This window comes from Apaloderma vittatum, unplaced genomic scaffold (genome assembly GCF_000703405.1).
Source record: "Apaloderma vittatum isolate BGI_N311 unplaced genomic scaffold, ASM70340v1 scaffold19983, whole genome shotgun sequence".
Lineage (NCBI taxonomy): Eukaryota > Metazoa > Chordata > Aves > Trogoniformes > Trogonidae > Apaloderma > Apaloderma vittatum.
Window position 1 is genome coordinate 1,479 of NW_009708999.1, and position 14,626 is coordinate 16,104.

At 43.4% G+C, this 14,626-nt stretch overlaps 1 protein-coding gene across 1 annotated transcript in view; it reads right to left on the bottom strand.

The window, feature by feature from the left end:
- Nucleotides 1–14,626, bottom strand: part of LOC104271931 (chromosome unknown open reading frame, human C11orf30) — a gene marked incomplete at its 3' end in the record, with an annotated part of 35,134 nt that overhangs the window by 1,255 nt on the left and 19,253 nt on the right. The window contains exons 7-15 of the mRNA XM_009866769.1: nucleotides 14,505–14,626; nucleotides 11,888–12,157; nucleotides 9,806–9,955; nucleotides 8,088–8,261; nucleotides 6,126–6,262; nucleotides 4,292–4,465; nucleotides 3,160–3,358; nucleotides 2,095–2,259; nucleotides 1,679–1,834 (exon numbers count right to left, since the gene is read on the bottom strand). The exon at nucleotides 14,505–14,626 is cut by the window's right edge and continues 164 nt beyond it. Coding sequence (XP_009865071.1) covers nucleotides 1,679–1,834; nucleotides 2,095–2,259; nucleotides 3,160–3,358; nucleotides 4,292–4,465; nucleotides 6,126–6,262; nucleotides 8,088–8,261; nucleotides 9,806–9,955; nucleotides 11,888–12,157; nucleotides 14,505–14,626 — 1,547 coding nt within the window. The remainder of the gene's footprint in view (nucleotides 1–1,678; nucleotides 1,835–2,094; nucleotides 2,260–3,159; nucleotides 3,359–4,291; nucleotides 4,466–6,125; nucleotides 6,263–8,087; nucleotides 8,262–9,805; nucleotides 9,956–11,887; nucleotides 12,158–14,504) is intronic.

A 14,626-nucleotide genomic window follows, 5' to 3' on the forward strand; every position in this document is an offset into this window, starting at 1 on the left:
CCCTCCGGGCTCAGGAGGCAGCACGCGCCGAATCCCAGCTCCCACACGGATTCAGGCGCGCCTCAGCCTCCGGTTTCGGCACGCGCAGGAGATTTCACGACAGGTTACAGACCGTTTAGCCTCTTACTGATCTGAAGCTGCAGCAGAAAATAGAGCTATGCGGATTGCTAAGGAATCCTGAGAAGCAACGAATTAAAACAAACAGGAAAAAAAATTAAAAAAAAATCAATTACCTGCATTCGCCGGCAGCGTTGAGGGGAAAGGGACAAAAATCTAAGAGCAAAAGAACCAGTTTTGTGCCGTAACAGAAACGATTGAGGGGAAAGGGACAAAAATCTAAAAGAACCAGTTTTGTGCCGTAACAGAAACGGTTCTTGCGTTCCTCTGGCAGACTCCTGCGTATCAACTCAAGGTTTACAAAAATCCCGCTGTTTCAAACAGCAATCGCAGCTCAGGGAAAAATTCCGACTTTGACACCTCGTGAGGCTTCCGAGCTGTGGAAAAGGAGTTCGGCCCCCAAAGACACCGACTGCAGTTCCTCATCCTCCCTGCAAAGGGCCCTATTTGACAGCAAGAAGCAGCAAAACTACAAACTTGGATGGAAGCTGTGGGTCAGCAAAGGCAACCGACCGGTAACTGGAGATCGCTTTAAGGCTAATTATATTTTGTTTTAAAAGGGATCCAAGGGAGGACGACTCAAACGTTCCAAATTGAAGCCAGATTCAGTGTTATTTAGAAGAATAACAATAACATCTTCCCCGCCCCAGTTCAGATTTCACATAAATTTGGGACAGAGCAGGGAAACAAAAAATAAAAAAAAAAAGGAAACATAAGATTAGATATTTAATGTTACAAATACCAAGATCTGTGCTTATCCAACTCAAAATGATCAAGTTTTGTTCCTCTTTTCCAATGTGGATTCTCAACATAATTTTGCTTTCGTTTTCCAAATACAGTAGGGGGACCCATAACGTGGATCTTAAGGAATTAAAATGGAAAACAGATAATTTGATTCTCTCACATACGTCCGGGAAGTGGCTCACGCCGAAGCGCCCTGGGATAGCAGGGAGAGTGAGAGACCAGGGAGTCAAAAATCAACAACCAGATAGGAGTCAAGTTAAAAGAGCCGAATCCCAGCGCGAATTTCAATTTGAATAATTTATTTCAAAAGTGAAAATTTATCAGTTCAAAGCCTTCCAGCAAACAAAGGAACTGGGGATGCCATGAGCACACTAAAGGCACACCTGGCTTAAAAACCCACTGGTTACACCAGTAACAGTTTGTAAATATGGGTTAAACTAACTCAAAGTCTGACTCCTCGCAGCGTACACAGCTCCTGTATCTTTAAAGAAAATGTAAGCTAAAAATTAGAAAATGAAGGTAAGTGGGCCAGCCTGTGCTCTCCCATCCAGTAAAGGAACAGAAAATGCATTCAGCCAGGATGCTGTGAAGCAACAACCCTTTGCTTCGGGTCGAAACGTTCTCCGCTGCGCCCCAGGGAAGCAGATGCAACCTCTGTGCCCTGCGCAGGGTCTCAAAAGTGGAAGAAAATACTCGTTTCCTCTCAAACAACTTAGAATACAAACACACAAATGAAACTCCGTGGTGAGAAAACTCCGGAATGAAATCCCTGGGCTCCAACTGCAAACTCCCTGTGGTGCTTCCCTCAGTCACTTACCAGTCGTGATATATTCGGCAACTAATTCCGACTCTACAACCGCGATGGAAGGACTTTCTGGAGAATGTCTCTTCTCCTGGGTCATCTGGATGGGGACAGCCATTTGGCTCAGGTCAATGGTGGGCTGCCTCGGCTTCGATTCTAGCTTTTCCTTCACTGCTTTAGGAAGAAAAACAAAAAAAAACCAACATAAAATAAACCTCCGACGTGCAAACCCTCCAAATAACCTTCCAGCGTACGTGCAAAAGTTTAACTCAACAGATAGCGAGCGTTACGTAAGGGATTGATTATGTACGAGATTGTTAGAGGATAAGGTGATCCAGGACTGGTGCTTTTCGCTTACAAAACTGATCACAAACCGCTGCTTAAGTATCAAGCTTTGAAGTTATCCCAAGCAGCCACACGCGCTTTCACACCTGTCGTCTGCTGAAGTTCCAGCAACGCTTTTATCGTGGAAGTGGCTGACTGAGATTCACTGGAGACATCCTGGTAAATTATCGTCGGGCTCGTGTCCACAGCGATTTCGTGTTCTGACCAGTCTTGACTTCGCGAGGCAATCACGTGGACCACAGGCTGAGAATCTGCAAAAGGACAAAGGCACAGGAAGTTATCAGAGAAGCATTTTGGGGCTGAGGCCTCTTCACCAATTTCTTGCTTTAAAGCAGGGCTTTAGCTCAAAATTAGACCATATTACTCATTATCTGATAGCATTTTGAACACTGCCAGGGATGTTATCCTCTCGTTGTGCAACGCTTCAGTTTTAATCACATTTGACTTGAAGTAAAACGATGTTGATGCTATGAACGTCTTCCAGAACAAAAAAAACCCACAAAAATCCTGTATCTTCTTGGTAAAAGCTTGGGTTTGAACAATTGCCCAGCACGTTTCTTTGTAGGTTGAATTTGCCTTGCACTCTTTTTTCAGAAGGTTTCAGCACTTCGGGCGAACAACACGCATTCAGCATTCCGAATCAACGGCTCCTAAATTTTGAAGTTTGCTGAACCTTCAAAACATTTTTTTTTAATTTACTTAAAATGGCAGCATAGACCGATGGGTACAAAACAATATAGCAAAGGTGACTGAAAAGCACACATTTCACCGAAAGACATTTGCCTTACACCCTGTGATCGCCCCTGACCAAAGGCTGGGTGTTATTTATACTCTGTTATTTATCCTCCTCCACCTCACGAAGAGCAGACACAAGGCTCAGGGATGTGGTTTAGTCGAGGACTTGTCAGTGTTGGGTTAAAGACTCTACGGTCTTAAAGATCTTTTCCAATGGGGGCAATTCTGTGTTTCTACACGATTCTTGAAGCCACAGCAGCATCCCCCAACAGGACTGCACATCCCATGTATGTCCCCATGCACAAATACGTGCCTATAAACGTATAAAACCACTCAGCAGAGAATGGCTCGAGTTGAAAGGGACCTTCAAGCTCGGGAGACGGCCCGTTCGTATTTCGTGCGACACCACCACCCACCTTGGGAGCTCTGGGAGGACTCTGTAGACGAAGAGCTGCTCTCGGTGTAGGTTTGTGGTTCTTCTTTCACTTCTGGGAGAGCTGAGTTTCCTGTCTCCGTTACCCTCGATGCCTGCTGTAACGTTTCGGTGACCAACTGCCTCGTCTGTTCACTCACAACCGTCGCTTGAAACGTCACCGGCTTCGGTTTTATGAGAACCTAATTAGAAAGAGAAATGTCACATCTTGTAAGAGCACTCGAGGAGAAGAGTAAATCAAGAGTACAGGCTGCCACTCAAACAGATCAAGGTACAAGACCCTACGTAATATTCACGATTTACTGGCAAAGTCTACCTGTAAATTCAGCGGCTCTGATTCTTAAACCACAAAGCCCAGGTAAAACAGCAATGCAGAAGAACATACTTCTCACTCAGGAATTATAATACTTAATAAACCACTAAACAGTCGTTTTTACGGGCTGGATACAAGTGGGGTGTGACAAGAACAAGCTGTGCAATTCAGCTGGAACATGCACTGCACTGGTAAGGACAAGCACCTCCCTTTTGCAGCCCACAAGTGTTGAACAATCAACACACACACACACACACACACAAAATTATATCTGATTTTAGTTCTTCTAAACACTAAGCGCAACCAGAGAAAAAGCTGAAACTGAGAGCGTCCAGAAATAAGCCAGATTCTCTGTACACGGCCCCACCCACTACACAAGGTTGCAGGGACAACCTAAATATACGTCACCCGGAAGAATAACTTCAATAAAACCTCAGGTTTGATGGATGACCTATGCCCAGACGTTGCGTCTTTATTTCTCACGATCTAGTCATTAGCTGTAAGCTTTAATCAGGCACCTAGAGCCAAGACCGGACAGTTTCAGCTACATAAAAAGCTTAATAAATCTTTCTGGTTTGCTCTAGGCCTCCTGAAACAGCCAAGAAACACAAGCACTGTGCTCAAGAACTCCAAATCAAGGCCACCTCGTGCCACCCCTAAGCCTCGTTTCCCCGCCAAACACCACATGAAACCTGCAACAAACGTGGCAACACATTTTGAAAGAAAAAAAAAATAAAATTATTTTTACTTCCCGTGAAAACTGAGGGGTACATTTCAAGACAGAAATGGGTCCTCACTGTACCTGCGTTTTCCCTTGCTGACCATAAACAATTTTAGTTGGGATGATTTTGGTGGCTGGCTGGACCGCGGACCCTATTCCTTTTGGCTGTGTAACAATCATTTTTGTGATGGGTCTTGTGGCAGTGATGATAGCAGGTTTTGCTCCTGCTGGCACTGCCTGAATAGTTTTCTCCCCCTGTAGAGAAGTCAAAGTTTACAGGTTAAACTTAGTGAAACTCTTCAGAGAGACCCACTTCTCTTAAAAAAAATTACACAGTTACAGGTGAGTGCGTGTACCGTGGAATCAACCTGCTGCAACTAGATTTACTTGATATAAAAAACATTTAAAGAGCAAGAACAAAAAAAAACCCAACAACTATGGCTTCAAACGGAAAAGCTACCAAAAATCCCCTTTTCCATTCCTTTACCTTTTTGAGCAGCTCTGAAGGGGGGAACAAAAAGGAGGGACTAAAAGACACAAGTTTTTTTTTGAAGCTGCTTCAAAGAACTCACACAAGTCGGAACTTTCCTCAAATCGCTTGCAAATGCGTTTTAAAACTTTTGAATTCTATTCCCGTGAACTTTGGCAAGGCATCTGCAAAACTTGATAATTTAAGAAGAAATTCTTTCAATATAGATCTTTGGATTATCCTCAGGATCAAGACATCAATTACATTTTTAACCTAAAAGTTGCCTTAATAAAAAAAAAAATGCAGACTCCCAGCTGTTCCCTAGGAAACACTATTCCAATAGTGCTGAGATATGACTAGATCCCTGATATCTTAAGAAGATCAAAGACATGGAGTGTGCTTTTTTTTTCCTTAGTTTTGCCCAGTAAAAAAGATGAGGACCACCATCAGGTGCCAGTTCTCCCAGTGCTCCCACCAATTCCTACCAAGCAGTTGGAAATACCAAGACTCAGACTTAATATCATCGCATTTTGGTGGTTCCTACTGCGTGACACGGTGAGATTCCTGCTTTATAAAATACAGCTTTAAGGTTTGTAAACTAAAAAAGTTCAAAATCTTTAAAAGAAAATAATCAAAAAAAGGTTTAAAAAAAAAAACACCAACCCCCTCCCTACTCAGGTAGGCTTTTAAAGATTACATGATTAATGCATTAAGTCTCAGTTCTGTCTAGAAAGACAAAGCACGTTCATTTTTATTTACAGGTAAACCCAGCTGAAGCTGGAAATTTGATTCTGTTCATAGCAGAGACGCGGTAAGGCAAAAATACAACTCGACGCCGTACGACACTACGGCGTGACACACCAGGAAAGGTGTTTAAACAGGGTTTTTAAACACCCTGGAGGTGTTTAAACAAAAAGTAGATCTGGCACTTGAGGCTGTGGTGTAGTGGTTGGGTGTGCTGGGATGAAGGTTGGACCAGAGGATCTTCAGAGGTCCCTTCCAACCCCTGACATTCTGTGATTCTGTGGAAGCTGAAAGGTGGAAGCTTTATTCTGAAGGGACAGTTTAGTTCTGCCCTTTACATCCAAACAGTAAAACGGTTGGATACACAAGTTTCTAACCCAGTGGATCTCACCGGTTATTTTCTTCTACTTCATCCTTTCGGGATTACTGAATTATTTAACCGCAGAGTGGGGGAAAAAAGGTGAGCTCAAAAAAGTTTGGGTTGTTTTTATTTAACTTTGAGAACGTTCCCAGCTTGTTTTAAGCAGCTTTCACATCCTGCAAACCTCGTTTTCAAACACCCGCCCTCCGACAGCGAGACATGCTCTACCTGCCCAGGAGCTCATGCACAGTTTGCTTGTCAAGAAGGACTCGAAGCAGAACGAAGGCAGCAGCCACCACACAGCCCGTCGCCCAGCCAGCGACTTCCAACTCGTCACTTACCCCCGCGTTCAACAGCGTCGTGACAACATTTTTGCCTGGAAGCCCTTGGATCGTAGTTCCTTTCCCAGTGGTCTTTTGCACCACGATCACGTTGGGTTTGGACGTCATCGGGATTGTAGTGATTTTGGTCGTAGTTCCTAAAGTGGGGTGGTTTTTGGAGGGGGAGGAAAAAGAAATAACATAGACTTTACCACTTTCTTTTGCTGTACAGGTCGGCGAGCTATACGGGAATCGCTGTATTTAAATCTGACGGCACAACAGGAAAAAAAATTAAAAATCAAAAGAAGGCAGGATCTGGAATGGGAATTTACATCACCCAAATCAATAGAAACGTCAGATGCCCACTCTCCAAAATCTTTCACCTACAGTAAAACCAGACATGCCCAGGGGAGAGTGATTTATTCTATAATAGGACAGTTGGTCCCTTCTCACAAATAACAGAGCGGAATAACGCAGCTTTAGCAGTTACACAGCTAATGTGTAACTTTTTGAAGGTGAGAATTAGGAGGGGGTTTAAGGACACCACTAATTTTCGACCCAAGGTCCTATCCGCACAGACAAAGACTCTTCTACAGACAAGCTCTGTAAAAGAATCCACGTACCAAGAACATTTCTCCGGTCAAGAGAAATACCAGCTCTTTCTGGCACTGAGCTGTTGTAATACAAGTGATGAACAGCGGAGTGAAAAGAGGAAAAAAGAAGAAAAATAGGCTATTGTTTTACAATCAGTTCTTAAAAGTTGAGTTTACAAGTTTGAGGTTGTTTTTTCAATTTTATTTTTTTTTTTTGGAAGAGCTCTGTTCCTCTCCCAGTATTTAATTAGCTCCATTCCCAGCATCAGGTTTTTATTTACCTGCAGCACCAGGTAATTCTGCTCAGCCCTCCACAGGCTGCAAGACTAAATCCACGGATTTGCAAGTCATCAGGGCGATCAGGCTGCCGGGTCATTATCTACTCAGACTATTTTTTTTTTTTTTAAATCCACACCTTCCACTTTCTGCTTGTCCACTTTCTGCTTGTTCCTCACAGCCCCAGCAGAGCAGTAAACCCAGGGATTCTGCTCACTACCTTCTCCCATCAGCCATGCCTCTAGATCCTTCGCTACCTATTCCAGCTTCAGAATTCTACTCAAGCTGGGAAAAGGAAGGCGTGTCGAGACAAGATTATGATTTACTTAATTCTAGCGACTTCAGAAGCAGCTGAAGACTGACGCTCCCTTAGCAAAACGCCACACAAAAACCCAATCTCCCCCCAAAAAAGCCTCCAAAAACCCACCACGACGAAACAACAAAAAAGCAGGCACCCTTTCCAAACTCGTGTTGCTTCAGGAGATTCATTTCTCTTCTTATCAGGACCAGCCAAGGGTTCCCCCACGGGAGCTGGCGCTCAGGGCAACACTTGAATTTGTGTACAGACCCATTACTAGATCTAGAAATCTTAACAACACAGCATACCCATCACAGGCTGAAAAAAAAAATAGCATCAGCCCTAAATATCATTTGGTAGAAAACAGGATCTGCAAAGCTGGAGGTACCACGGCCCAGACTGGGCGCTCAAGCAGCCCCTTCCAGCGACAGGAGCTGGCTGGCGCCACGTCGGGTCTTTGCAAAGCACCCCTGGCAGGATCTCCAAGCGATTTACTTTCTGATCTTTCTGCCCTCCAGCAGAGGACCACAGAGTAGTGCTCCTCACCCACAGTTCTCTTTCACTCCCATTAGACGTTTCCTTCTTAAACACGCCAACTCCTGCAGTCCTTCACAACACTTGACCCCCAGAACTTCTACTCATTATTTTCTTCTTCAGCCTCTGCTCTTTTTCCTCCTGAGTTCACTTCTTCTCCTAGAAAAAGTCCTCAGGAGGATTTAAGGTCCTAATAACGATTTAACTCACAGAAATGCCCTGAAAAATTGGAGCAAGCTCTTCTTGAGGTAAGTCTTAATAGTCAAGTACTCATATGCCTACCAGAAACAATATTACTGCTGATAATCTTCCCTCCCAGCGTAGCCAGCGATTTTGGTACCACGGTAATGATGCTACCGCTTGTAGTTTTCACATAAGTAGCAGCTCCTGGGGTTCCAGCCATCCGAGCCCCTATGGAGGGGCTCACCGTTGGCCGCGTGTACGTTGCTTGAGTTCCTGTTTGAGAGAGAGAAAACAAAGAAAGTTCACTGTTAGGACATTGTCTTCTACTGGTATCTGTGGAAAAATAAAGTTAGTTGAGGAAAAAAAAGCACTAGATTGTATTCAAAGAGACCCCACACTGCAGTTTATTACCTCTCTCTGCAATCCTCCTGGTTGCACGGAGCAACGCTCAAGTCCACACCAGCTTTATATTAACATAAAAGCGTTCTGAAGCATTTTACCAAATATTCCATGACTCCCATATTTTAATTCACGGCCTCGTGCCTAAGATTTTAATTTTCAATAGATAAGTGCTTGGATTCTGCCTGGAAGGTTGCCACTTGCTCCCTCAGACACCCAAGAGTTGGATATCTGAAGACACGACCACAACTGATCCCGTCCTCTCTTGAAAGACCCGACTAATTATTTTAAAAAAAACCCCACACAACAACCCCAAAACACAACAACTGGTCTAATATCACCCTAAGAAAAACAGAACTATTAATGATGACACCATTTTATGGACTTGCATTCAGCAAAACAAAAGAAACCTCCTGACATGGTACAAATGTTGGGGTTTTTTTTCAGATCTACTCCTCAGAATGGAAACAGAACTGAGTTCACAATGGAAAATTGCTCAAAATAATAATACAAGTCAACAGCTACACAAACATTGTAATTCCACTCTGCTTGTCCTGCTGCAGATAGTGCACTACAGACCTTCATCGCTAAAAATCAGAGAGCACTAGTTTGTTAGAACAAGCAAGTCATGTGTTCAGATCTGAGAGCATGACACGGGTTTTAGCAATTAAATGAACTACAAGACTGCAATTTTTTGTTAATGCACTTTAAAATATTCTTGCAAAGTACTTCCAAAAGTTTAAAAAGAGAATATTAACCATTGGTTTACGCTGATATTGCCAGCCCATGCTAAAAAATCAGGAAGTTGGGGTGCGCTGAAAACGCAGGATAAAGCTACTTCTCAAGTCTTCCTAATACAAGTTTACACTCTGAACAACCGGCATAATTTCTGACTTTTAATCAATAACAACACACAAATACAATTAGATCCCCCAGAAAAAAAACACTGGGAGCTTAGAATTCCCTTTACTGGCCTTTTTAGGAATTCACTGCAGGACTATGAGCAAGTCACGTGTCTTTTAAAGTCCGTATATCTAAAAACAGGAATCGTATCAACTCCTCTGCTCGAGGTGTGTAGAAGTTTAATTAATGTAAATCGTCGAATATAAGGTGCTACAGAAGTGCAAAGTATAAGCTGCAAGAAAACTTCCTTTAAAACAAACTCACTGGGGAAGGGACTATCGGATTTTAATGCATCCATTCAAAAAGATCCCAAGAGGAACGAAGGAGCACCCGGTGGCAAAAAAATCCTCATCTAGAATAAACGTCACCAGGATTGTGACTGTGCTGGTGTGCTCACTGTTCACAAGTGCTTTTTCTAATTATTTTTATTTATTTTTGATCCTAATAAACCGGGCTGGATCACCTGTATGTGCCTGGGTTTACCCTCCCTTCCCTTCTCAGAGCCGTGAACTTACCAGTGGGAGTAGTGCCCAGTTTAGTTGTCATGACAGTCCCATTACTGCTAACCACCATAATAGGTGAATTGCTACTGCTGGGCAAGGTCGCTGTAACTGGTTTGGGAAGGATTTTACTGGGTTGCACCTGTTGGGTGATTATTTTAACACCTAGGAAAGGAGAAAGGTCACTGTTAAAACACAGGCACAAAAAGTTGCTTTCTGAAATACTTTCTCAGACCAAGCCCGAGCGGGCGAGCAGCCTCGCAGGGCTTCTTCTCTTCTGAGCCCACGTGTACTTAATCCTCATTTTTTATTTGAAATTTTTTTTTTTTTTTTTTTTTTTGCTAGGGGGTTTATTTCTGTTTCGTTTTGACTGTCATCATCTTTGCCTTTCATGTGCCTGTTTCGATTCCTAGCTGAGGCAGGAGATTCCACTCCATCATTTTGCTGTAGGGCTTTTTATTTTTAACCTTTAATGATCCATGATTCCAAAAAAAAAAACAACCACCAAAACCCAGAAATGTCTCCCGGGAACCAACAGGTTACAACTAATATCGAATTGGTTTGGATGCAATGAATCACCCAGAAGTTAAATAGTTCTTCATTCATTTAGCCTGGAAATCCCAACGTGTCTTAATTAGCTGAGTAGAATTTCATCCCTCTGAAAAAATTTAAAAAAACCTTTCTGTACTAAGAGTATGTGGGGGTGTAAGGAAGCTCCTGTGGCACCGGGTTTAAGTAACTCTCCTCTGATTTACTGGTTATCTTGATGCCACAAAGGGCTGAAACAAGCCCTGAGCAGAATCCGCAAGAATAGAGTTTATATATATATATATTTTTGTACACAACTATTTCTAGGTGAACATTTTTGTGCACTCAGGACACGAAACATTCTCTGGAGCTGTTGTCTTCTTTCTGTGTTTGACCATAAAAGCCGCAGGGAGCAATAACGACTTAAAAGTCAGGGAAGAGAAACGGAAGCCTTTGCATCATCCAGACACAAAGCGGGATAAAAAGGAGTCTCAGTGAAAAATCGAGTCAAAAAACTTGTGGAAGTGGCACTTGAGGAGGTGGTTTAGCGGACGCAGCGGTGGTGGGTTGATGGTTGGACTAGATGAACTCAAGAGGGTTTTTCCAACCTTAATGATTCTACGATTCACATCTCCCAGAACAGGTCTCAGGCGGTATTTCCAAAGCAGCTCAGGAAAACGGACACGGAGCCTAAAGCCCTGCGAGGGGTAAAGCTCTCACGGGTCAAATATCGTTCAGTGACTGGAGGACAGAGGCCTCTTACCTGTCACCCTTAGGAGATATTTTTTCGTAGGCAATGGTCCTATGATCCAAAGGGAAGTTTATCAAAGGGCAGGAGTGGGGTTGTTTATTTTTTTCTCATTTTAATTCTCTGTTCTAATCACCAAGAAAATAAAATAATAATTCTATCATCATGACTAATATAAAATATGGACCAAAAAATATATACTTTGCACTTTTATAGCACTTCATCCTTCCAAATTAGATAACTTTGCAAACATTACTCCTTACTGCATCTTACAGAGGTAAGAACTGTATTCTACAGCAGAGTAAAGTCAAGATAAAAAGATTATACGACTTGCCCAAGGTCAGCTGGAAGAATCAACGTCACAAGAAGAATCCAGTGCAACTTCCAGTCTCGGATCTAATTGTATTTGCTTTGACAAGTACCTCAAAAGGAGGTTTTGATTTCTGGACCCAAGAACAGAATTAAAACATGGATCAACTTCTCCCAGTCGATGCAGTTCTTGGGATCTTCAGAAGATCTTGGTGTCTTCCTGGTTGCCAGTCATGTTACTTCTGAAGATATTTACACACCTTTCAATTCCTAAAGATAAAGGATTTATTCCTAAAGCACGGCCTCTAATACCTGAACCAAACCAGAACGGTGATGGAATCAAGCTGAAAACTTCTCTTCTATCCGGGTCTCTTGCCGAATCCTCTACCCACCGTGCCGTAACGACAGCTCCCCACGCGCACCTTGGGACGAAATTCCACCCCTCCTTTCTTGAGCTGTAGTTAGGACAACTCACCAAACGGCAAAAAGACCCGAGATTACGTCACAACTACCTGATTCCTGTTTGATCTGAATGGTGGGCTTGATGCCGGGCGGCAGCTGCGATTGCTGCGGCTGCTGCTGAGCTCCAGACGACGGCACCAGCTGCTGCGGCTGCTGCTGTTGTTGCTGTTGCTGTTGTTGCTGCTGTTGGGCTTGTTGTAGTTGGTGCAGCTGCTGTTTGGGGGACTGCTGATGCTGTTTGGGGAACTGTGCTAAGATCTGGGTGGGACTGCCCACCAAACCTTTCGGGGAAGGCAGCCTGGTCGAGGCAACTTTAATCGCTGACGTAGACAAAGGAAAGAGTAAAACGGTTGAAGAGCGAACAGCGTGACAAGAAAGGCAAAAAAGTTACTACAAATCCTAAAAGAATTCTGTGTGTATCTTCACGACTGAAAAGTACAAGGATGTGCATGAGGATAAAAAGTTCGCACCCAGAAATGCCCTGTTCAGAGGTCAGGGAGCTTTATAAGGATTTTCAACGTAGCAACGAATGGAAAAGCCACAATCCCCATTTGCCTTTCGTAGTACAAGTAATTACAAACATTTTCAAAGTCTGGCCTTTAGTACTTTGAGGGTTGGACTAGATGATCTTTTGAGGTCCCTTCCAACCCCAAACGTTCCATGAAATAATGACTACAAAAAGCTAAGGATGTGGGGATGACAACTACAAAACCCATCAAGAGAAGGGAGTATCTGTTAGTGAGCAAAATATTATTTTAAGAGAATGAGTCAAGTAATGGTAATTCCAAAAACCGTGGAACAACTTTTTTTGTGCGTGCTGATAGCTTAGGTGATCTTGCAAGTAATAAAATGATTAAACCAAATCTGCAGTGAGATGGAAAGCCAAAAGTTCGCAAATAAATCTCAATACTTCTTTCTTTCATTCCCTCACACAGTTGTCACACTTCCAGCAAAACGTGGCTTCATCTGGAACTCTGAACTGCCCCCAAAAAAACCCAAACATGAAGTCCATGTGTTACGAAGGGACTTTCGAACCTAGACCCAGTTGTAGTGGAAAACAGAAAGAAAATCTCCTCTCTTACTTCTCTTCATTTACAGATGGCAGCGATAACGAGAAATCACAACAAATTACAATTCTGGCAATCTAAATAAGGAACCCTTTTCTTGGTGCATCATCTAAGATGGTTTCTCCATTTCCTTAGCCAGCTCTTTTCATTCATGAATTTAACTTTCCTGCCATCTGGAATGAATATCAGCTGATGTCACAAAATGTTTCAGCATGAAGACGCCAACAGTCTTGAACAAAAAATAAAGGCACTGTAGAAGAGATATTTTAACTAACATATTTTAGACTTACAGACTCTTCTGTGATCAAACTCAACTAAAAAAATCCACAGTTCAAGCAATAAGAAATTCTGCTGCAAGGCCTCGCGCTTAATATCTTCAGGACCTGGTTAAGAGAAGCAACAGCCTTCATTTGGTCACCCAGGATGACCAAGAAAATTTGCAGCGTTACACTTGTCACTGCTGGGCACAAGCTTTTTCAAGTTCTGCTCACTGAGGCCCTTTCATTCATCCCCAGCTTCCCTTCCCATCAACCAGCTGAGCTGGCGTACGTAGCTGGAATTAGAGACGAGAAACCGAGGGATTTTAAGCCAGGCCCACAAAGGTCTTAATTTTTTAAGGACTTGGAAAACTGACACGCTGATAAAACACAAAGATTTTTTTTAAAAAAAAGGTATAAACACTGTTCTACCTTTCTGAACTGTCATCAAGATTGATTACCACAAGAAATATTCCAAAGACTGGGCACGTCAAGCAGAAGTTGTACTTATTTGATGTTAGTGTTGCATATTTTTTATAAATCAGACTTTAGAGAAGCAACTCACTACTGGAAACACCCATTTTGCACGAATCAGGTAAAGTTCTTAAAGCCAGTCATTTGGGGGCTACAGCATTTTAATGCTGCAAGTAAAACCATAGAATCACAGAACGTTGAGGGTTGGACGGGACCTCTGGAGATCCCCCAGTGCCACCCCCTGCCAGAGCAGGGTCACCCAGGGCAGCCCCACAGGAACGCGTCCAGGCGGGTTGGAAAGTCTCCAGAGCAGGAGACTCCACACCCTCTCTGGGCAGCCTGGGCCAGGGCTCCGGCACCCGCACAGCCAACAAGTTTCTCCTCAGGTTGAGCTGGAACTTCCCAAGTTCTAACTTAAACCCATCATTTCTTGTTCTATTGCTGGGCACCACTGAGAAGAGATGTTCAAGTCCCTTCATCATCCTCGTAGCTCTCCGTTGGACTCTACGAGTCCAACGGAGAGCTACGAGGATGATGAAGGGATTGAGGTGGAACTTCCTCTGTTCTAACTTAAACTCATTATTCCTTGTTCTATTGCTGGGCACCACTGAGAAGAGATTGTCCCCTTCCCCTTGACCCCCCCCCCTCCGATATTTCTCTACGTTCATAAGTACAGCCCTCAAATCTTTTCAGAACAATAAAAAAAAAGCTAATGTCTCACCTTATCACCACATTCCCTTTAAAAAGAGGCTCTGTGAGTTCAATACAGATCTCAGATTAGCTTCAAACTTTCTCACATCTCCTGTGCTTTTACCCATGGGGAAACACGCAAATAAGCCCAATTCATCCCCGAAAGAGCTTTCCGAAACACGATGTCCCGGCCATACCTTGTGCTACCGTGGACATAACCACCGACGGCGTCGAGGACACCACGGCGGTCACGGCGATGGTATTGGCGGGGGGGGGGGGGGGGGGAGAGCGGGGGGCCGGC